Raw genomic sequence first — 22138 nt, 5'->3', positions numbered from 1 at the left:
CACGAAGGAGTAGACGCAGTTCCTTCTCTGCCCGTTACAGATAGGTAGCCGTGTTGGTCTGCCATAGTCAAAATAAAAAAATTCCTTCCAGTAGCACCTTAAAGACCAACTAAGTTAGTTCTTGGTATGAGCTTTCGTGTGCACGCACACGAAACACTGTGTATCTGAAGAAGTGTGCATGCACACGAAAGCTCATACCAAGAACTAACTTAGTTGGTCTTTAAGGTGCTACTGGAAGGAATTTTTTTATATTCCTTCTCTGCCCGCAAGGGAGAACGCCTTTCCCGAAACGCTCCAGGCCAAACCGCTCAGTATAATAGGAGCTATCCGGAGACGCCGGGTGCAGGTCCTGGCAGGGCGCTAGTCCACACTCCGATGGGCGGGGCGGGGCGGAGGTGAGGATTCGGCGCAGAAGCCCCGCTTCTTCTGGTGGAGCGGCTCCCGGGGATCAGTCTGAGCCCCGCTTTTTTTTTTTTTTTTTTTTTTTTGTAAGGGTTTCGGTCTCTTGGGCTACCGCGCTGCCAGGGTCGGCAAGAGGCGGTTTAACCCCTTTTCTGCTGGGCAGCGTCGTATAGAGCGGGTGGATCGGGAGTTCGGTGTCTGCAGAGGAGGGGTTAAGTAGGCGGGGCCAGGAGAGGTTGGTTACGTTGGCGCACCAGCTGGGCTCCAGAGCAGCTCGAGAGTCATGCGGAGCAGGAGCAATTCTGGGGTCCGCTTGGACGGCTATGCCCGCCTCGTTCAGAAAACGATCCTCGGGCACCAGGTCAGGCAGGCGGAGGTTCAACGGATGGAGCGGAGCGTAGGGTTTGGGGTGTAGGCGGGCAGGTGGGAGTTCAACAGGTGGTGCAGCGAACAGAGCTTTTTTGCCTTGAATGCAGGCGTGGAAATGTTCGGCCTGAAAGCCAACGGAAGTTCAACAGGTGGGTGGGTTTTTTGCAGGGAGGCAGGCGGGAATTCAATAGGCGGAGCAGTGGCTGGCTTTTTTGCAGGCAAGAAGGAGTTCAACAGGTAGAGCGGCGGACGGGTCTTTTTTGTATGGCGGGCAGGCATAGAAATAGGCAGGCGTAAGTTCAACAGGTGGGTGGGGCTTTTGGGCAAGTGGGAGTTAAACAGGCGGTGCGGCAAACGGGGCTTTTTTGCATTGAATGCAGGCATAGAAATGTTCGGGGTGGAGGCCGGAAGTTCAGCAGGTGGGTGGGTTTTTTGCAGGCAGGCGGGAGCCCAACAGATGAAGCAGTGGGTGGGGGTTGGAATGGAAATGTCCAGAACGCAGGCAGGCTGAAGTTCAACAGGTGGAACTATGGGTGAGGTTTTTTGCAGTGCATGAAGCCATGGAAATGTTCTGCATGGAGGCAGGCAGAAATTCAACAGGTGGAGCAGCAGATGGGGCATTTTCTAGGACAAGTAGGCAGGCGGGAGTTACAGGTAGAGCAGCGGATGAGGGATTTTTCAGGGTGTGCAGGCAGGTGGGAGTTCAACAGGTGCAGCAACGGATGAGGCTTTTTCAAGTATGGGCAGGCATGGGAATGTTCAGCACACAGGCAGGCAGAAGTTCAAGAGCTGGAGCAGCAGATGGGGCATTTTCTAGGGTGAGTAGGCAGACGGGAGTTAAACAGGTTTAGCAGTGGATGGGGTTTTTTGCTGGGCGTAAACATATGGAAATGTTCAGCACATATGCAGGTGGACGTTTAACAGGTGAAGTGGCATATGAGGGCTTTTTCAGGGTTTGCACACAGACGGGAGTTCAACAGGTGGAGTGGCGGACAGGGCTTTTTGCATTGTGTGAGGGCAGGTGGGAGGTCATCCAGTGGAGCAGCGGATGGGGCCTTTTTGCAGGGCGGGAAGACTTTGGAAATGTTCAGCATGCAGGCAGGTGGATGTTCAACAGGCAGAGCAGTGGGTGACAGGTATGGAAATGCTCAGCGTGCAGGCAGATGGGAGTTTGACAGGTGGAGCGGCAGACTAGGGCTTTTTGCAGTGCATGAAGCCATGGAAATGTTCAACAGGCAGACAGAATTTCAACGGGTGGAGCTGTGGATGGGGCATTTTCAAGGATGAGTAAGCAGGCAGGATTTACAAGTGGAGAGGTGGATGAGGGAAATATCAGGATGTGCAGGCAGATGGGGGTTCAACAGGTGGAGCGACAGATGAGGCTTTTTGCAGGGCTTACAGGCATGGAAATGTTTCGCACATTCAACAGGCGGAGTGGCAAAGACGGGCTTTTTGCAGGATGGGAAGGCATGGGAATGTTCAGCACCTAGGCAGACAAAAGTTTAACAGGTGGAGCAGCGAACGAACGGCTTTTGCATTGTGTGAAGGCATGGAAATGTTCAGCAGGCAGGCAGGCAGGAGTTCAAGTCAGAGCAGCAGACGGTGGCTTTTTGTACGAAGGGCAGGCATGGAAATGTCCGGCACCCAAGCAGTTGAAGTTCAACAGGCGGAGCAGTAGGTTTTTTTTTTAAGGGTTTGAAGGCGTGGAAACGTCTGGTAGGCAGGCAGATATTCAACAGGGCTTTTTACAGGGTGTGCAAGCAGGCAGGTGTTCAACAGGCCCATCTCTCTGCAGAACCCCGTGACGGGCCTGCTGCCAGCCAGCGCTGACCACCCGGACGCCTGGGTCCGCGACAATGTCTACAGTGTCCTGGCAGTTTGGGCGCTGGGATTGGCTTACCGCAAGAATGCTGACCGTGACGAGGACAAGGCCAAGGCGTATGAGCTGGAGCAGGTAACTAGGGCAAAGTTGGAAAATAATATAATATAATATAATATAATATAATATAATATAATATAATATAATATAATATAATATAATATAGGGAGGGAAAGAAATTAAAAGAAAAGAAAAAAAGAAAAATAAATTGAAAGGAAAGGAAAGAAATTAAGATAAAGGAAATGAAAAGAAAATAACATGGAAAGGAAAGAAATTAAATGAAAAGGAAAAAAAGAAAAGAAAACAGAAAAACAGAAAAAATAGAAATTAAAAGAAAAGAGAAAAATGAAATAATGTAATATAATAAAGTCCAATAAGATAGAAATGGAATATAATAATTAAGTAAAAATAACAAAAAATAATAATAAGATAAAATAAAATACAATAAAAAATACAATAATAAATTAAATTAGGAAGAGAGAAATGGAAAGAAAATTAAAAGAAAAGAAAAATACAATACAATAAGATAGAAGACAATAACAAAGTGAAAATGAAATGAAATTAAAATAATATTTTCCAAGGCGCCGAGCATATTGCTAGGCTGCCGCCCCTCTGGCCTGAAGGCTTCCTGGCGGGTAAAGAACTTGCACCCACAACTGAAAAACCCATTCCCCAAAAGACTGGCTTTTCCCTCCCTCCCCCCCCCCAACCCTGGGGTGGGGAAGCACCCTTCTTGGGAATCCTCTTTTGGGTCCTCCTTGCTGGCAATACATCTCCCTACCTCGTGCTGTAACCTGAGAGTTGCAGCGCCTCTCAGCCGGGGCAGCTGTTTTCGGCCTGTCCTGACATGACCCCGGGGCGGGGGTGGGGGCGAGATCGAAACCCGATTCCTAGGCCGAATGCCTGAAATGCCAAGTCGAAAAGCAGAGCGGAAAAAACGAGATACATACAAACAAACTCATAGAATCATAGAATCCTAGAGTTGGAAGAGACCACAAGGGCCATCGAGTCCAACCCCTTGCCAAGCAGGAAACACCATCAGAGCAATCCTGACATATGGTTGTCAAGCCTCTGCTTAAAGACCTCCAAAGTAGGAGACTCCACCACACTCCTTGGCAGCAAATTCCACTGTCAAACAGCTCTTACTGTCAGGAAGTTCTTCCTAATGTTGAGGTGGAATCTTCTTTCTTGTAGTTTGGATCCATTGCTCCGTGTCCGCTTCTCTGGAGCAGCAGAAAACAACCTTTCTCCCTCCTCTATGTGACATCCTTTTATATATTTGAACATGGCTATCATATCACCCCTTAACCTCCTCTTCTCCAGGCTAAACATGCCCAGCTCCCTTAGCCGTTCCTCATAAGGCATCGTTTCCAGGCCTTTGACCATTTTGGTTGCCCTCCTCTGGACACGTTCCAGTTTGTCAGTGTCCTTCTTGAATTGTGGTGCCCAGAACTGGACACAGTACTCCAGGTGAGGTCTGACCAGAGCAGAATACAGTGGCACTATTACTTCCCTTGATCTAGATGCTATACTCCTATTGATGCAACTCTATTGGCTGCGGATCTCCAGGTCGGCAATTCGAACCCCTGGCCTCGGGCCTGGGTTGGAGGAGCTTTGGGGTTGTTCGTCCCAAGTTCGAGTTTTGAGTTTACAGCGGCGTTTTTCTTCTCCCTGCAGAGCGTGGTCAAGCTGATGCGAGGCCTGCTGCAGTGCATGATGAGACAGGTAGGGGGTCTGGCTTGATGACCGCTAGGTGTACCTTCCCATGTTTTTGCAACATTTCCCGGATCTGATATTTGGGGTCCGGCTAAATGACCACTGGGATGTCCCATCCCTCAATTCCCTGCCATTTTATGGACCACACAGGGAGGTTTTTCCAGCATTTCCCAGAGCTGATATTTGGGGTCAGGTTAGATGTCCCATTTTTCTTCCAGGTGGACAAAGTGGAGGCCTTTAAATATACCCAGAGCCCCCGCGATGCTCTGCATGCCAAATTCGCACCCGGAACCTGCGCCACGGTCGTCGGTGACGACCAGTGGGGTCACTTGCAACTGGACGCCACTTCCTTGTACCTCCTAATGCTGGCCCAGATGACGGCATCTGGTGAGATATTTTATTTTATTTTATTCTTTTATTTTATTTATTTATTTTATTTTATTCTGTTATTATTATTTTTTATTATTATTAATGTATTATTATTATTATTATTATTATTATTATTATTATTATTATTGCTTGGTTTTGTTTTTATTTTATGTTTTTCTATTATTATTTTATTTCTTATTCTGTTTTTATTATTGTTTTTTATTTTTATTATTATGCTATAATGATATATAAATACATTTTTCATTCTTTAATTTTATTCTATTATTACCTTTCTTTTTGCAGGGCTGCATATCATCCACAGCCTGGATGAAGTAAACTTCGTGCAAAACCTGGTTTTCTACATAGAAGCAGCGTATAAAACGGCGGTGGGTTGGGGTGGGTGGCACCGAGTGCAGCCCCTGAGAAAAATAATCACAATAAAAATAGAAACCGATAAGAACCCATTATGATAAGAACCGTTCAGAATAACAAACCCATAATAGAAATCTGTAAAAATAACAACCCCTAATACTAAGCCATAAAAAACATAACAACCATGATAATATTAAGCTGTGAGAATAATCCTTAATAAAAATAATAATCCATAAAAATAACCCATAATAACAACCCATAATAAAAATTATAAATAATAATTACCCATTAGAATAAAAGCCCCTAAGAACAACCTATTAGCATAATAAACCATAGTAGGAATCAATGAAAGTAATAACCTTTAATACTAACACATAATAATAATCAGCCATAAGAACAACCTATTAAAATAAATCATAATAAGAATAATAGACCCTTAATCCAAGCCCGTGATCATAATAACTCCTAATAATAGCAAGAAAAATAACACCTAATAAAAAATGGAACCCCTAATAAGAATAATATAAGAATATAAGAATATAAGAATAATACCTCATAAGAATAATAACCCATATTAGTAATCCATAATAAAGATAACCCATAATAACCCATGATAATAATGACATAAGAATAACCCATAAAATAATCAATAAAATAATAAAAATAACCCATAAAATAATAACCCCTAGTAATAGCAATAATAATTGCCCCTAATAAGAATAAGAACCCCACAGAATAAGAAACCCCAAAGAATCACACCTAAGAAGAAGAACCCCTAATAAAAATAATAAACACTTGATCCGAACCCATGATTGTAATAAGTCCCTAATAATAGCAATAATAATATCCCCTAATAAAAACAGTCACTCCTAATAAACCACAATAATAATAACCCCTATGAGTAACAAACCTAAGAAGAATAAACCCACTAAAAAATAAAAAATAAAAAATTATAGGAACCCATAATCGTAGTACAGTGGTACCTCAGGTTAAGAACTTAATTCGTTCTGGAGGTCCGTTCTTAACCTGAAACTGTTCTTAACCTGAAGCACCACTTTAGCTAATGGGGCCTCCCGCTGCCACTGCACCGCCAGAGCACGATTTCTGTTCTCATCCTGAAGCAAAATTCTTAACCTGAGGTACTATTTCTGGGTTAGCAGAGTCTGTAACCTGAAGCCTCTGTAACCCGAGGTACTACTGTAACTCCTAATAATATCAATAATAATAACCCCTAATAAAAATGGTCAACCAAATAAGAATAACAAACCCCTAAGAATAACAAACACCCCTCAGAAGAATTCCTCATAAAAATAATAAGCCCATAATTCGAACTCAGGATCATAACAGCTGCTAGTAATAGCAATAATAAAAACAGTAGCCCCTAATACCCCCAATAATAATAATAACCCATGTTTTTTGTGGGGCAGGATTTCGGGATCTGGGAACGTGGCGACAAGACTAACCGGGGCATCACAGAGCTCAATGCCAGCTCAGTCGGCATGGCCAAGGTGAGGGGCACGGGGCGAGGCGGGATCAGGTGCCCACTCAGGGGTGCCTAAGCGTGGGTGCTCATCCATGGGTTCTCTTTCTCCCTCTGCAGGCGGCCCTGGAGGCCTTGGACGAGCTGGACCTCTTCGGGGCCAACGGAAGCCCCCAATCAGTGATCCATGTGTTGTCGGACGAGGTGCAGCACTGCCTGGTACAGACCTGGGTTTGGCGGGGGGGGTCGAGTTACCGAAATACTTTAATTTCTGAAAATTTTGAAAATTTACAATTTAGAAAATTCCCAAAATTAAAATCCAGAGGGTTCTAGGTTGCCTCCTCCTCAGGGTGTTTGTTTTGAACACAGAGCTTGGAGGGCAGCCCGTACCGGATGCCTGAGACTTTTAAAATTGAAAATTGAAATTGAATAGAAATTGAAATTTTAAATGGACATTGAAACTTTACAATTTTAAATTAACAAGGAAAATGGAACAATTAACAAAAAAATGGCATCAAACAAAATTATTAACATTAAAATTTTAAATTAACATTTAAAACTTAAAATTAACATTTAAAATTTAAAATAAAGAAAAAATAAATTAACATTTAAAATTAACATTAAAAAGTTTAAATTTAAAACTAACATGGGAACTTTGAAATTGAAAACATTTAAAATTTTAAATTAACATTAAAAGTTAAAAATTTTAAACTCACTTTCACAATTTGAAATTAGCCTTGAAATTTGGTGGCCCTCGGGTCTCTTCCGGCTCTATGATTGCATCCTGCTTTCCTGGTCTCCCTTTTCTTGAGGGGGTTAGACCAGATGACCCTTCTAGGATGGTGCTCTATGATTCGTCTGCCTCTCCCCGCAGTCCATCCTCCATTCGATGCTGCCGAGGGCGTCGGCTTCCAAGGAGATTGACGCCAGCCTCCTGTCCATCATCTCGTACCCAGCCTTTGCCGTCGAGGACGCTGAGGTGGTGGAGAAAACCAAGCAGGAAATCATCGACAAGCTACAGGCAAAAATTTTCAAAAAATATTCCATTTCCTGGGGGAATAAAAAAGATTCAAAGAATTTTTTTGGGGGGGATGATTTTTTAAAATTAATTTTCAGAAAAGATTCAGAGTTTTTTTTTGAATGGCCGAAATCATTTGGAAACCATAAGGATTTCTCAAAACAATTAATTCTTTCAGGCAAAAAAAGCATTCAAAGAAAATGAAATTTCTCCCCCCCAAAATCAAATAATTTTTCAGGGGGGAAATTGGGGGAAATCAGATTTGGGGGCGGGGGAGAGATGTAATTTTTTAAAGGAAAAAACAAATAAAACAAATAATTTTTTAATTTTTTCTTTAAAAATTAATCATTTTCTCATTTCTTTTTTAAAAAGTCACATTGGGAAAAATCAGTAAAAATTATTTGTAAAGCAGTTTCCCCTTCCTCCTCTTCCAAAGGGTCGCTACGGTTGTTGCCGGTTCCTCCGCGATGGCTACCGGACTCCCAAAGAGGTGAGTTTTGTTCTGTTCTGTTTTGTTTTGTTATTTTATATGTTTTTCAATTTTAATTTTGTTTGTTTGTTTTTAGTTTTTATTTTATTTGTTCATTTCATTTTTATATTTATTTCTTTACTTTAACTTATTTATTTTCTTATTTTCCCAGGACCCCCAACGCCTCTACTACGAACCCTCCGAGCTGAAGCTTTTCGAGAGTATCGAGTGCGAGTGGCCACTCTTTTGGACCTACCTGCTGATTGATGGAATCTTTCGCGGCAATGACGAGCAGGTTGGGGGGGGTTTGATGACCCGGGTTGGGTTCAGGGTTCAAATTCTGATTCCCTGATTGATGCATGTCTGTCCAAAGGTCCAGGAGTACCGGGAAGCCCTGGAAGGCATCCTCATCAAGGGGAAGGACGGGATCCGCTTGATCCCAGAACTCTACAGCGTCCCATCGGACAAGGTGAGTGGTTTTATTTAGGGGGGAGTCTGCCGTCTGGGTTCCCATTTCTAGAACCCGCAACCTTCTCTCCCTGTAGGTCGACGAGGAATGCCAAAACCCTCACACGGTGGACCGGGTTCCGATGGGGAAGCTGCCGTTGATGTGGGGCCAGTCCTTGTACATCTTGGGGTGCCTCCTTTCCGAGGTGAGCACCCTTGGGTGCCTGGGGTCCCAGGTTCAGGGTCCTGCTCCGGAATCAAACCCGTCTCCCCCCTCCTTAGGGCTTCCTGGCGCCGGGCGAAATTGATCCTCTCAACCGGCGCTTCTCGACCATCCCCAAGCCAGACGTGGTGGTCCAAGGTAAGCCCATTCCGGGGGGGGGGGGGTTTAAAAATAAAATAAAATTATTTAATAATTTTTTGATACAAACATCAACCAATTAATTTGAATTAATTTGTTAAAATTTGGATAACATTGTATAATTTTGTTGGGAAATTAATAAAAAATTATTTGGGGAAAAAAACATCAACCACAAAAGACACATACAACAAAAACCATAATAACAATAATAACACAGTTTGACAATTCAGATTTGGATACATTGATATACCTATGACCACCTTTTTAACAATACTTTCCCGCCTCTCTCTCTTCCCCCTACTTCGCACCACTATCCGCCTTATCGCTTAAATATTCCTTCCAGATTTATTGATATTTATCCATTCTTAATTTGCGCCGACATGCAGTTTGTTCGTATGTAGCTAGTCTGTCCATATTATCAATCCATGTGCTCAATGGAAACTTTTTGTGGCTAGTTCAATTCATCAAAACAAGTTGTTTTGCTTCTAACATAGCACAGTACTTCCATTTCTTTTGACCCCTTGAAATCTCCCATATTTCTGGAATATAATTTAGAATTAAATTCAGTTCCCCTAAATAACAATTTCTTTTTATTACTCTTGCTATAAATATCCTCATCTCGCACCAAAATGATCTTGTCATCGGGCAGTTAATCAACATATGTACTAAGTTCGCATTTTTACTCCCACATCTCCAGCAGTTGTCTGCATTTGTTATTTTCTTCTGGTATAGTTTTGCTGGAATCCAGTGGACTCTGAATATTACTATTTTCTGCTGAATAAGTCTTAGATCCATTGAGACTATTTCTGTTGACTTGACTCCCATATATTATTTGTTATCTGTACCCCCAACTCTTCACTCCATTTTTGTCTATCATATTCTAAATCATATTTCTTCCTGTTGAGTAGGGTTTTATATAGTGCAAGTGTATTTTTGTATATATAGTGCAAGAGCTTTTTGTTTTGGTTGCACAAATTGAATCTTGTAGCAGCATGGGTATTTCCAATGCTGCTATAGCCAAACTGCCTTTCCAACATATGTTTCAATTGGATGTATTGCCATGGTGTTTCACTGGTTAATCCATACTTTACTTGCAGTCTTATATTCCACAAATTTTTAATTTTCATCAATTAATTGATTCAATGTCAAAATACCTTTTTTCATCCAATTTTGCCAAATTATTACTTGATTTCCAATTTTTAATTTTGGGTTGGCCCATATTGTTAGTTTCTCATGTTGATAGGGGTCATCCTTATTATTTTTATTTATATTCATCCAAATTTTTATTGGTGCTTTAATAGTCTCCAGGATAATAGGATATTTCATAAAATTGGAGCCGAGTTTAGTCCGGGAGGCTTTGACGACCCAGGTTGGGCCAGACTTGGGTTTGGGGTTTGAATTCTGATTCCTTGATTGACGCCTGTTTCGGGGTTTTCCGGGACCGGAGTGGCTCCAGATTAACTCCGGTTTCCCCACAGTTTGCATCTTGGCCGAGACGGAGGGGATCCAATCGGCTTTGAGGAAGGAGGGAATTGAGGCGGAGACGGTTTCCGGCATCTGTCCGATCCGGGTGCAACCGGCGAGGATCCTCAGCCATATCTACGCCCGATTAGGTGATGTGGAAAGGGAGCCCAGGTCATTTAGTCTGACCCAAAAAAAATACAAATTGGAGGAACAGTGGAGAAAAGGCATTCGAGTGGGATTATGGGAAATAAAATAAAAATAAAATGAGCAAGATAGAATTGGAAGAGGAGAAAGGGACTCTTGGGTCATTTAGTCTGACCCCAAAACATGTGCGGTAATTGATTCCGTTTAGAAATAAAGGGGAGGAACGGCAGAGAAAAGGTATTCAAGTGGGATTATGGGAAATAAACATAAACTGAGCAGGATAGAATCAGAATATATGTGGGACGCCTTTAAGGCAACATCTAAGGTGCGGGTTCGAAACCCTATAACATTTCTTTGAATGACATTTTAGGGAAGTTTTAAACAACTGGTGCTTTGTTGTTGTTTAGTTGTTTAGTCATGTCCGACTCTTCATGACCCCATGGACCAGAGCACGCCAGGCACTCCTGTCTTCCACTGCCTTCCGCTGATGTTTTAATGTATTTCTATTTTCTTTTGTTGGAGTGGCTAGGGAAACCCCAGCCAGATGGGCAGGGAGTAAATAATATATTATTATTATTATTATTATTATTATTATTATTATTATTATTATTATTATTATTTCTCCACAGGCCGTAACCAGCACATGACCCTCAGTGGGCGCCCCTTCCGCCACATGGGCGTTCTGGGCACCTCCAAGTTCTACGATATCCGGAGCACCATCTTTGCCTTCACGCCACAGGTAGGAAGTTCCCTGGCTGTCATCCAGTCCAACCCCCTTCAAATTTCTCCCCCGCCCCTCAAATTTGGTGAATCAGGAGAACGCCGCCAATTAGTTTATCCTCTTAACAAAAAATCCCCAATTTGATCATAGCTGTTATTTCCCCCTCTGGGGGGAAAGCACCGTTTTCCATTCTCCTCTTTCATGGATACAACGATCAAAGAAATGTTTCAGTATATCCCCCCTTCCCCTCCCCCCCTTGTTTACCCACCTCTCCCTCCCTCCTCACAGTTCCTTGACCAGCAGCAATTCTTCCTGGCGCTCGATAACAAAATGATCGTTGAAATGCTCCGGACGGATCTCTCTTACCTGTGCAGCCGCTGGAGGATGACAGGGCGTCCCACCATCATCTTCCCCGTCTCGCACATGATGCTTGGTGTGTCTCATGCTGTTTTAAATTTAAAATAAATTTGTAAAAAAATTAATAAATTGAAATTTCAGAAATTTTAATTGAATTTCAGAAATTTAATTTTGGAATTTTCAACTAAATTTCAATTAAATTTCTGACATTTAAAACCCTTTTGAAATTTCAGAAAGTTCAATTAAATTGCCTGAATTTTAACAAATCAACTTTTGTACATGTTTCCCTTTTAACAATTTTTAACAACTTTGCTTCAACTTTCATACATATTGCCCTTAACAGCTCAAATTGGATCTTTATTAAAAGTCAGAAGTTTTGGCTTCCTGTTTCTGGCGGTGGGAAATGGCAGATTCCCACACGATCGGACTCCAGCCGTTCCGATAATTCAGGGCTGATATGGGGGTAATTAGCCCTGGCAGCCTCCCCAGGGCAAGGGAGGACTGTCTCGATTACCCACGGTTTGCCCCACGGCAGGGGCACTGGGTCACGGAGCAAGGGACGGACGGACACTCCTGTGATGCCACCCCATAGCCAGAGGCATCTGTTTGGGAAAATATAAAGATTTGAAAACCAAACAGACACGCTCTGAATTGATGAAACTGGAAAAAAAAACCTGCAGTATGTACAGTCTCTGGTGTAAAAGATCGAAGTTCAAAGAGATCCTCATCATGATGTTTGGGATCTGGAGGGGCTTGGTATGCTTTTTCTTCTTCTTCTAACATTAACAATTTGTTTTGCATGCCAAGCCTCATTAAGAACCTAAATTGCTCTTCAAAAAGTGAGTACAGATGGACTTTTATATGTAATTGGGACCTATTCGCAGCCACTTTTCTTTTAAAATTTGAAATGCCCGTTAAAGACGAAAACAAAGAACAAAATGGCGTCTACCCACTACGCACTTATGGAATATCTGAAATACCTCCCTGATTAAGAGAAACAGGAGCTAACTGATGGTTGGTCATAAAGACTGGAAACAATATTATATATACAACTGTTTGCAAAAAGAAGTTTTTTATTATGAGCAAGAGAAAGGGCTAAATGGATGTCTGGCAGCCCCCCTCTAGGGCCCGGAGAGGGGACTGGGTGGATTCCAAAGGCCAATTGTTAACTGTCTGATATATGGCTACATTGCAAACAGTCTGCTTAAGAATAAATCAACAAGGAGTTTTAGAAGGAGGTTTCTCTCTGTTTCTTTGATAACAGCTTGACGGGAAAGATTAACGATTTGGGAGCTCCCAAAATAACAATTCTCAAAGAGTCTGGATGTAATTAAATGAAGCGGTGCGATGAAAAACAAAAACAGCTGAAAGAGTATAATAAACGGACAAATCTGCACTCCATAGAAAAAAAAGTGTCTGTTTTCTGACATGAATGAGGATCACAGAGCCAGAGACAAAACGTGGAGGATAAAATCACGATATGGAATTATGAAAACCACTGATGATGATGAGAGGCAGGACTATGATGTTGAAAACGCTTCAGAATTCAGACCGTGGGAAGCCAAAACAAAAATTATTACAATTTGGAAGACAATTGAAAATTTTTTATTTTAGTTTTTTTTGGGTTTTTTGGATTTGATTTGATATGTTAATTGGATGTTCTTATTGGAAAATTAATAAATGCTTTAAAAAAAAAGTTAGAAGTTTAAAGAAATTCACTTCAACTTTGATACGTATTTCCCTTAACAGCTTGACTTTAATTCGTATTACATTTCAGAAATTTTAACAAATAAACGCATCTTTCCCTTAATATTTTGACTTCCATATTTTTTGAAATTTCAATTTCAGGAATTTATTAAATGTTATAAATCTTAACAAATTCAGCTTTAGTCCGCATTTCCCTTAACAGTTTGTCTTGAATTTTTATGACATTTCAGAAATGTTAACAAATCAATGCGCATTTCACTTAACTTTTGAACCTACTTTTTTTTAACGTTTCAGGAATTTAAATTTCAAAAAATTATTAAATATCATACTTTTTAACAAATTAACTTGAACTTTCCTTCAACTTTCTCTCAACCTGTTGACTTCCTTTAAAAAATATAATTCAGAAATTCCACTGAATTTCAGGGATTGATTTGACTTGAATTTTCATGGCCACCCTTTTACGCTGCTCGATCTCGTTCTTCTCTCTTCTATTCTGACGGCTGCCTTTTCCCATCCTAACTTCTCTCTCCTTCCCTTTCTTCTCTTTTCATTCCTTTCTTCCGCCTGGCCAGATGACAGTGGTGATGGCATCCACCCGGCCGTTTTTGCCATGCTGCGGAAATTGCAGGACGGATATTTCGGAGGAGCGAGGTGAGGATTGCAGGAATCGTTTAATGCTGTCAGATGGGAGGCATCCAAATAATTAAATTATTATTATCATTGTCATTATCAGCCCAACAGAAGAATCTGGCTCTGGGTTGATTTATCTATGGGAAGCTTTTGCCAGGATTTCATTCTTAGGATGGTCGATTTCGGAGGGATCCCTCGGGGGTCACCTATGATTCTCTGATCCTTGCAGGATCCAGACCGGTCGCCTGTTGGACTTCCTCACCACCTCGTGCCACTCCCACCTGAGTTTCATGGACGCTGGGCCGGATGGTAAGCCCTTGGTGTGTTCCCATGCCGCAGCTTTTTTGAAGCCATCCTGGCTTGTGATTCGAACCCGGAACGATCAGAGGGCATTGGTGGCTTGAACCCGGAACATACCCTCCGGACGTCCCTCTTTGCAATCGCTCGCTCGGACTGGAGACGAACCTTATTGTTCTGATCGCAGACTTAAAAGCATCCCAGTCAGAGTGCTGTCCCATGTCATCGGAGAAAAGCCAGAGGGGATGGAATAGGACATCCCCATTTTTGGCAAAGGGTTCAAATCCAGACCTTCTGGGCTACACAGACGCTGCCTTAAAGGTGTCCCAGATCCCATCGGAGAGATGTCAGAAGGGATGGTAGGATGTCCCCTCTTTTCACAGAGAAACATCACCCCGTCTCTTTTCCAGCGGACATCTGTGACGAGGTGGCCCAATACCTGGACCATCTCCTCCAACAGGCGGCTCCCAAGGCCCACCTCCCACCCGTGGGTCAGAAAGCCGGCTTGCACCGCTTCCGGGCGGCGGTGCGCACCACCCAGGACCTGGTGTCTCTGCGGTCGAAGGCAAAGGAGCTCCATGTGGAGAGTAAGTATGGCCTCCCAGAAGCGGGTCAGACTGGGTGGCCTCTGGGTTCCAGCCCAACCGTTCCACCTTCTCCTTGCAGACGTCGACATGTACATCCCTTCCAGCCTCTTCCAGGAGTCACGCCACTCAGTCCACCTTCTGGGGTCGCCGCCAGATGGCATGGTGAGTAGCCAGTTCTGATTGGGTTTGGGGGCGGGAAAAGCCATGCAAGAGGGAGAGCTTTTCAATTCTGCAGAAAACACTCGTTTCTCAAAGCCAACCCATAGAAGGTAAAAACCCCTTTTCCCCTCCCTTTCTTTAAAGCCACGTAAGAGGGAGGGCTTTCCCCTCCTGCCCGAACCTCCCATTTCTTGAAGCCCATTGGGAGCGAGGCTTTTCCCTCGCAATGCCAAACTCCCATTTCTCAAAGCCAAGCCAGAGGGAAAGTTTCTTTCTTTCCCTTTTTTAAAAGCTACATAAGAGGGAGGGCGTTTTCCCATTCCATTTTGAGACCCCTCATAGTGGGTTTTGCTGGGTGACATTTGGGGTGCCTCCTCACTCAACCAGCCTCCCTCCCTGCCCCCAGACGTCTTTCCCCGCCGAGGCGGACCTCCCAAAAGATGCCGACGGGAACGTGGACTGCCGGTCATTGGTGGATCAGCTCCGGGCTTGCGCCACCCTGCAGGATCAGGCCAACTGCCTATCCATATTGTACAGCCTCAAGTAGGAACTAAAGTTTTCTTCCATTGGCGTTTCCTTCATGAGAACTTCGGGCCTCGGTCAATTGATTAAATCTGTATATCGCCCTGCGTTGCGGGGAATTAGACTGGATGACCCCGGGTCCTTTCTCTGGGATTTAAGACCACTTGCACAGGATCCCTTCTGTCTTCCCTCCTTCCTTATTTTATGTTATTGTTTCCCATAATCCCACTCAAATGCTATTTCTCTGCCATTCTTGGCTTTTAAGATGGTGTTGGACTGGATGACCTTCTGGGGTCCCCTTCCGACTTGGACACTTCCTTTTAGGGGTCCCGATTGGGAGACGGAGCTATATGGTGAGGCAGGAGCCACCGTGGGTGACCTCCTCACGGAGCTGTATTCGAAAGCTGGCACCGCTCGGCAGTGGGGCTTGATCCGCTACATTTCCGGTGTCCTGAGAAAGAAGGCGGAAGCTTTAGATGAGGTTGGGATATTTTGAAAAAATATTAAAATTTTGAAGAAAAAATAGGGTTCTGGGCAGCCTCCTTTTGGGAAGAGTTCAAGGGGGTCAATGTAGATGAGAAGGTGCCCTTTTCTCTCCCCAGGCCTGTACCAGCCTCCTGTCACACCAGAAGCACCTCACCGTGGGTCTCCCCCCGGAGCCTCGCGAACGGACCATCTCGGCGTGAGTTTTTGGGGTCACCACTCGATTCCGGCACTGGGCCATCCCAACGGGGAAGGCAATCGGGGGGGGGGGCAATCCCAACTGGGGAGATAATCGGGGGCAAAATGGGAGGTATCTGGACCTCCAGAAGGGGTCAAACCCATGTCTCTTGCACCAGGGGCACGTTGGCCTTAGTCCCAGTATCCTTACTGGGAGCTGGAGGATGGGCTCAGTTTTAATTTCCTAGGTTAATCAATCAATCAATTAATTAATTTGATTTTCTTGCATTCTCGTACAAAAGTCATCTCTCCTTTCAGAGACTTGCTTTAATTTAATTTAACTTAAAGCTTTTTAATTTGCTGGTACAGGCCAACTGAAAATGGGCCATGACAGGTAGAATACTAAAGGTATGAATTTATTGTTATTACTGATTGAATTTTTAAATTTAATATTAATTTTAAATTATAAATTATTGTCATTTTTTCATTTTCATTTTAATTGATTTAAATTTAATGCTAATTTTGTTTTAAATTACTAATAAAATTTCTAAATTTAAGTACAATCCAAATTCAATTTGCTTAAAATTTTAATAATAATAATAATAATTTTTATTTATACCCCGCCCTCCCCAGCCAAGGCCGGGCTCAGAGTGGCTTACAAGCAATAATAAAAACAAGTTGAATGATTACAACTTAAAAACAAAATGATTATTATTGAATGTTTACATTTACATTTAATTTGAATTTAAATTCTACATTTAAAATTTCAAATTAAAGTGGTTAGGTATTAAATATTTAAATTCAATTTCAGATTTAAATTAAATGTAAGCTTAAATTTTTTGACTTACCATAATGCCTTATTTTTAAAATTTAAATATTTACTTTCCATAAATTTAAATCATTTAAATTAAATTAATTTTTTTAGATTTGCCAATTTAAGTTCAGATTTAAATTAAATGTAAGCTTAACATTTTTAACTTAGTATTATCACTTTTTAAAAAATTATTCTTAATTTCCGTAAATCTAAATTATTTAAATTTAAATTATGATCCTTATTAAATTTGTCATCGAAATGTTGCGTAAAAATACAAAACAGTTGGTAGAGCTGGTGACTCTCGATCCCAGTGTCCTGGATTCAATTTTCATGTCGGGTGAGACATTATTCCCTTCATCGGGGTGAGACTAGATGACTCTCGGCTTCCCAACTCTGCTGTTTTTCCCTGCCAGCCCCCTTCCGTATGAGGAGCTCACGCGCCTGATCGAGGATGCCAGTGAGGGGAACCTTAGCGTCTGCATCTTGACCCAGGTGAGTGCTGGGTGCTGGGGAGAACAGTGGCGGGGACCCCGTTTTCCAGGAACTCTGGGCACCCGGCTTTCCCAGGAACAGTGGTTTGTTCCCCGGAAATTTCCTCCCTGGGAACCATAGTCCTCCAGGAGTCGTAGTTCATTCCCTGGAGATTTACTCTCCAGGAACCGTAATCCTCTGGGAGTCGTAGTTTCTCCCTCTCTTCTGGTTCCAGGAAATTATGGTTTACCTGGCCATGTACATCCGGACGCAGCCAGCCCTCTTTGCCGAAATGTTCCGCCTCCGCATTGGGCTCATCATCCAGGTGATGGCGACCGAGCTGGCGCAGTCACTGTCGTGCTCAGGTAGGCAGGAGCCTAGTCACAAGGCCACCAATTCCATAAAATAGGCGAAATTGTCCCATATAATAGGAGAAATACGGTATTTTTATCATATAATGGATATACGGCATTGTGCCATATAATAGGAGAAATACAGTATACCCTCTCCCTCGCATAATAGCAAATGTAGGGGATTGCTCTGTATAATAGGAGAAATACTGTATTTTCCCCATATAATAGCAGATATATGGCATTGTCTTTCTCTTTCTTTCTCTGCTTCTTTCTCTTCTTCCTCTGCTTCTTTTTCTTTCTTTCTTTCTCTTTTTTCTTTCTTTATATTCATTCCTTCTTTCTGCTTTCTCTTTCTCTTTCTGCTCTTTCTGCCTTTCCATTTTCCTTCTTCCTCTGCTTTGTCTTCTTCCTTCCTTCATCTCCTCTCTCATTCCTTCCTTTCCCTTCTTTACTTCCTTCCTCTACTTTCTCTTCTTTATCTCTTTCTTTCTCTTTTTTCTCTTTGTAATGTTTTTTCTTTCTCTGCATTCTCCTTTCTTCCTTTCTCATTCTTCCTTTCTCTGCCTTTTATTTATTCCTCTCTTCTTTCATTCTTCTTTCTCTTCCTTCTTCCTTTCTCTTCATTCTTTGTTCTTTCTTCTTCCTACCTTTCTCTGCATTTTCTTGTTGCTTTCTCTTCTTTCTTTCTCTTCTTCCTTTCTCTGCTTTCTTTGCTTGCTCTTCTTTATTTTCTTTCATTCTCTGCTTCTTCTGCCTTCCTTGCCCTCTTCCCTTCTTTCTTCCTTTCCCCTCTCCCTCCCTATCTCCCAGCCGACGAAGCCACGCAGACCTTGTTGAACCTCAGCCCATCAGACGTCAAAAGCCTCCTGCACCACATTCTGAGCGGAAAGGAATTCGGCGTCGAGCGCAGCGGTCAGTCCTTGCAGGGTCAGACTAGATTCCTCTGGGGGCTTCCTTCCACCCTGATCCAGCACTGAGAACCCCGCTGTCTCCCTGCAGTGCGGACCGCTGACTCGGCACCAGGTGTCTCCATCCACGAAATGGCTGGCGCCACCAAAACAGAGCGTGCCGGAATCGCCCAGCTCCGGAGCAAAATCCAGCAGGGGGGTGATTGGCGCCCCACCAAGGAGACGCGTCAAGGCGGGTGGCGACGGCGACGGCGTCTCGACGGCGCCCTCAATCGGGTGCCAGTGGGCTTCTATCCGAAGGTGTGGAAGGTCCTGCAGAAGGTGAGTGCCAAATCTGGTGTGACTCCAGAACAGGATCGAATCTCCCAGATTTGAGTTTTATGAGGCCAAATATGGAGTGAATGCGAATCTCCTGGGTTTGGATCTGAAGTGTGCAAGGTCGAATCTGGTGTGTGTGCAAATCTGAGCATGACTCTGGAGCAGGCACACATCTGAGTATGAATCCAAAGTGTGCCAGGCCGAATCTGGAGTGAATTCGGATCTCCTGAATTCGGATCCTAAGTGTATGAGGCTGAATCTGGTGCTTGCGCTAGTCTCTTTGAGTCTGAATCTAGAGCGAGCACAAATCTGAGTGTGACTCTGGAGCAGGTCCTGGGTGCAAATTTGTCAAGAGGGTGACTCCATTTCCACTCTTTTCTTCCTAGTGCCACGGTCTATCCATCGGTGGCTTTGTCCTCCCGTCTTCCGCCACCCAAGAGGTAATGGCAACTCGGTTTCCCTACTGGCACATAATAGTAATACTGATGATGATGATAGAAAGATGGAAACAGGGAGAGGCAGAGAAATTGAAAGACAGATAAAGAGAGAGAGGGAGAGAATGAGGGAAAGATGGAGACATAGAGAGATGGAGAGATTGAAAGATTGAAAGAGAGAGAAAGATGGAAAGATTGAGAGAGGTTGAAAGAGTGAGAAAGAAGGAAAGAGACAAGAGATAAGAGGGAGAGAAAGAGGGAGACAGATGGTGATGTAGAGAGAGAGAGAGACATCAAGAGAGAGATGGAGAGAGATTGAAACAGAGTTAAAAAAGAGGGATCAAAACAGAGATGAAAAGAGCAAGAACGAGAGAGAGGAGAGTCTCCCCTGGTTTCTTTACCGTTTCCCACTGGACACGGGTTCAAATCCTGACACCCATTTTCCATTTTTGACAGATGACACCGGGTGAGATCAAGTTTGCCGTTGGCGTCGAGTCGGCGCTGAACAAGATCCCGCAGCCAGAATACCGGCAGCTCTGCGTGGAAACCATCTGGGTGTTGACCCTGTTGGCTGAGGTCGACTTTGATGGAGCCGGGAGGCTTGTCAGCATCGATGACATCATCAAGATGGCAGATGAAGCGTTCCGCCAGGAGCAGGTGAGGGCGGGCACCCTTGGGTGGGGCAGTTGATTGATCACCCAAGCCCCACAGCACCATTCCCAGGGAAACAGAGCAGCGTTGCTTGCAAAATTGGTGTTAGAAGTGGGATCACGGCGCCAAACGGCGACATCTTACCCGTATTTTTGGCCTATTGTGTTTATTGATTTTCTGCACCTGTTTGGGATGATTTATTGATCGATCATCTGGCCCCACAGCATAGTTCCTGGGGAAACGGAGCAGCTAAGCTAGTGACATTGGTGTCAAAAATGAAATCATGGCACAGATTTCTGCTCTCTGGCCTTGACTCTTGTCTCCTCTTTCCTTTTTTGCACCAAATGCAGAAAGTCCTGGGTGCAGATGACGCCATGCTGGAGAGGGACCCCGCCACAGGCATCTGCACCTTGCTCTATGACAGCGCCCCCAGCGGGCGCTTTGGCACCATGACTTACCTGTCCAAAGTGGCCATCACCTACCTGCAGGAGTTCCTCCCCGAAGCCGGCTGCAGCATGCAGTAGCCAAGAACGAACAAATCTCTCAATAGTCTTTCTATCTTGCCTTTGCCTTGCAAATTATATGCAAATTAGGTTTCCCAACACAATTAAAGGGAGTTTTTTATTCAGGGAGGGAAGATTTTTCAAGGCTGTGTGGCATTGGAAGGCTTGAAATTATCAAAAGTATGGTTTTAATTGTTGAATTTTAAAAATCATTTACCCGGTAATCATTTCAATGATTTTTAAATTTAACAATCATGTAATCATTTCAATTATCAATTTAAAAATGATTTAATCATTTCAATGTTTGTTAAATTTAAAAATTATGTAATCATTTCTATAATTTTAAAATTATTTAATAATTTAAATGATTTAAATAAATCATGGGTTTTTAATTTTTTTAATTACATCAATCCTTTAATTATTCAAAGTATTTAATCATTTTAATAATTCTTAAACATAATAATTTAAATGATTATTAAAAATCAAAAATACCATGCGCCAAGGAGGGTGATGGAAAGCCCCAAATAAAATGTATTCCTTTCCTTTTGGTTTTGAAATGATTTTGATAACTTCTATAAAATGTCCTTTTTATGTTGGAAATGATGATTTTGTAGATTGAAAGTCTCCAATTAAATGCCTTAATTCCGTTTTCCGATCTAAAATTATTTTGGTTTTGAAACAATTTTGGCGATCAAAAGTTTCCCAATAAATGCCTTAATTTTGTTTTCTGATTTGAAATGATTTTGGTTTTGAAATGATTTTGGCGATCAAAAGTCTCCAATAAAATGCCTTAATTTCGTTTTTCGATTTGAAATGATTTTGCTTTCAAAACGATTTGGGGGAATGAAATCCTACTATGAAATGCTACTAAATGTGTTGCATATTTAGATATCTTGTAGCCATTTCCTGTCCACATCTCCGAGTTCGAATCCTCTCCACAGCCTCTTCATTTCTCTACTCTTCAATGGAAAGTTTATTCAATTATTCGTAATTTTAATGATATTGCCCAATATTTCTCATACAAATCACCATTTTCTCCCCCCCCCACCCAAAAAACCCCACACACTTCCCCTCCTGTTTTCATTTTAGAAGTGAAAAAGTTTGTTGCTTGGAGCTGATTGTAAATATGGGTAGATAGAAAGATGCAAATCAATATAAATTATATAGCTAATTTAGAGATACATTATGCTATATTATACATATGATATAAAAGTATACACACACACATATATACTTGGTGGTCTCAGGGCGGTTCATGGAAAATAATTATAAATAATTATAAATATAAATGGTAAGTAAAAATAATATATATAGAAATATTAAATGATCTATACATCTATATTTCACTGCATAGTGGTTGCATTTCTTCTGCCAATATTTATATATTATATATATAAACAAGATAAATAATATTATGCAACACATCATTATATTATTTATATATATCTAATAATATATTGAATATAAATATATATCAATAATATAAGGATATATCAATAATATGTCTAAGCATGTGTGTATATCATATAAATATAAATGAGATCTAATTAATATAT

At 42.4% G+C, this 22138-nt stretch overlaps 1 protein-coding gene across 1 annotated transcript; it reads left to right on the top strand.

Moving 5' to 3' along the window:
- Positions 1-617: 617 nt before the first annotated feature.
- Positions 618-21304, top strand: LOC308579187 (phosphorylase b kinase regulatory subunit alpha, skeletal muscle isoform-like). The gene is made up of 30 exons (XM_081179997.1): positions 618-763; positions 2567-2725; positions 4328-4375; positions 4585-4753; positions 5039-5121; positions 6535-6615; positions 6708-6806; positions 7462-7608; positions 8042-8095; positions 8247-8369; positions 8448-8543; positions 8620-8727; positions 8804-8882; positions 10361-10495; positions 11120-11229; positions 11500-11644; positions 13848-13926; positions 14135-14214; positions 14613-14789; positions 14869-14951; positions 15355-15491; positions 15795-15951; positions 16073-16152; positions 17358-17436; positions 17651-17780; positions 18579-18680; positions 18768-18997; positions 19381-19434; positions 19885-20085; positions 20430-21304. The coding sequence occupies exons 1-30, from the start codon at positions 686-688 to the stop codon at positions 20601-20603; spliced, it is 3477 nt and encodes a 1158-aa protein (XP_081036123.1). The 5' UTR covers positions 618-685; the 3' UTR covers positions 20604-21304.
- Positions 21305-22138: the final 834 nt, after the last annotated feature.

This window comes from Podarcis bocagei (assembly GCF_964188305.1).
Source record: "Podarcis bocagei genome assembly, chromosome: Z".
NCBI lineage: Eukaryota > Metazoa > Chordata > Lepidosauria > Squamata > Lacertidae > Podarcis > Podarcis bocagei.
The sequence above is the reverse complement of the archived record's forward strand: the minus strand, read 5'-3'. Positions and strand labels throughout refer to the sequence as shown.

Excerpts from the sequence above, each read along its gene's own strand:
- LOC308579187 (XM_081179997.1), top strand. The coding sequence starts at position 686 with ATGCGGAGCAGGAGCAATTCTGGGGTCCGCTTGGACGGCTATGCCCGC. Across the intron at positions 8,544-8,619 it reads ACAGCGTCCCATCGGACAAG|GTCGACGAGGAATGCCAAAA; the intron begins GTGAGTGGTTTT and ends CTCTCCCTGTAG. Across the intron at positions 11,645-13,847 it reads CGTCTCGCACATGATGCTTG|ATGACAGTGGTGATGGCATC; the intron begins GTGTGTCTCATG and ends CCGCCTGGCCAG.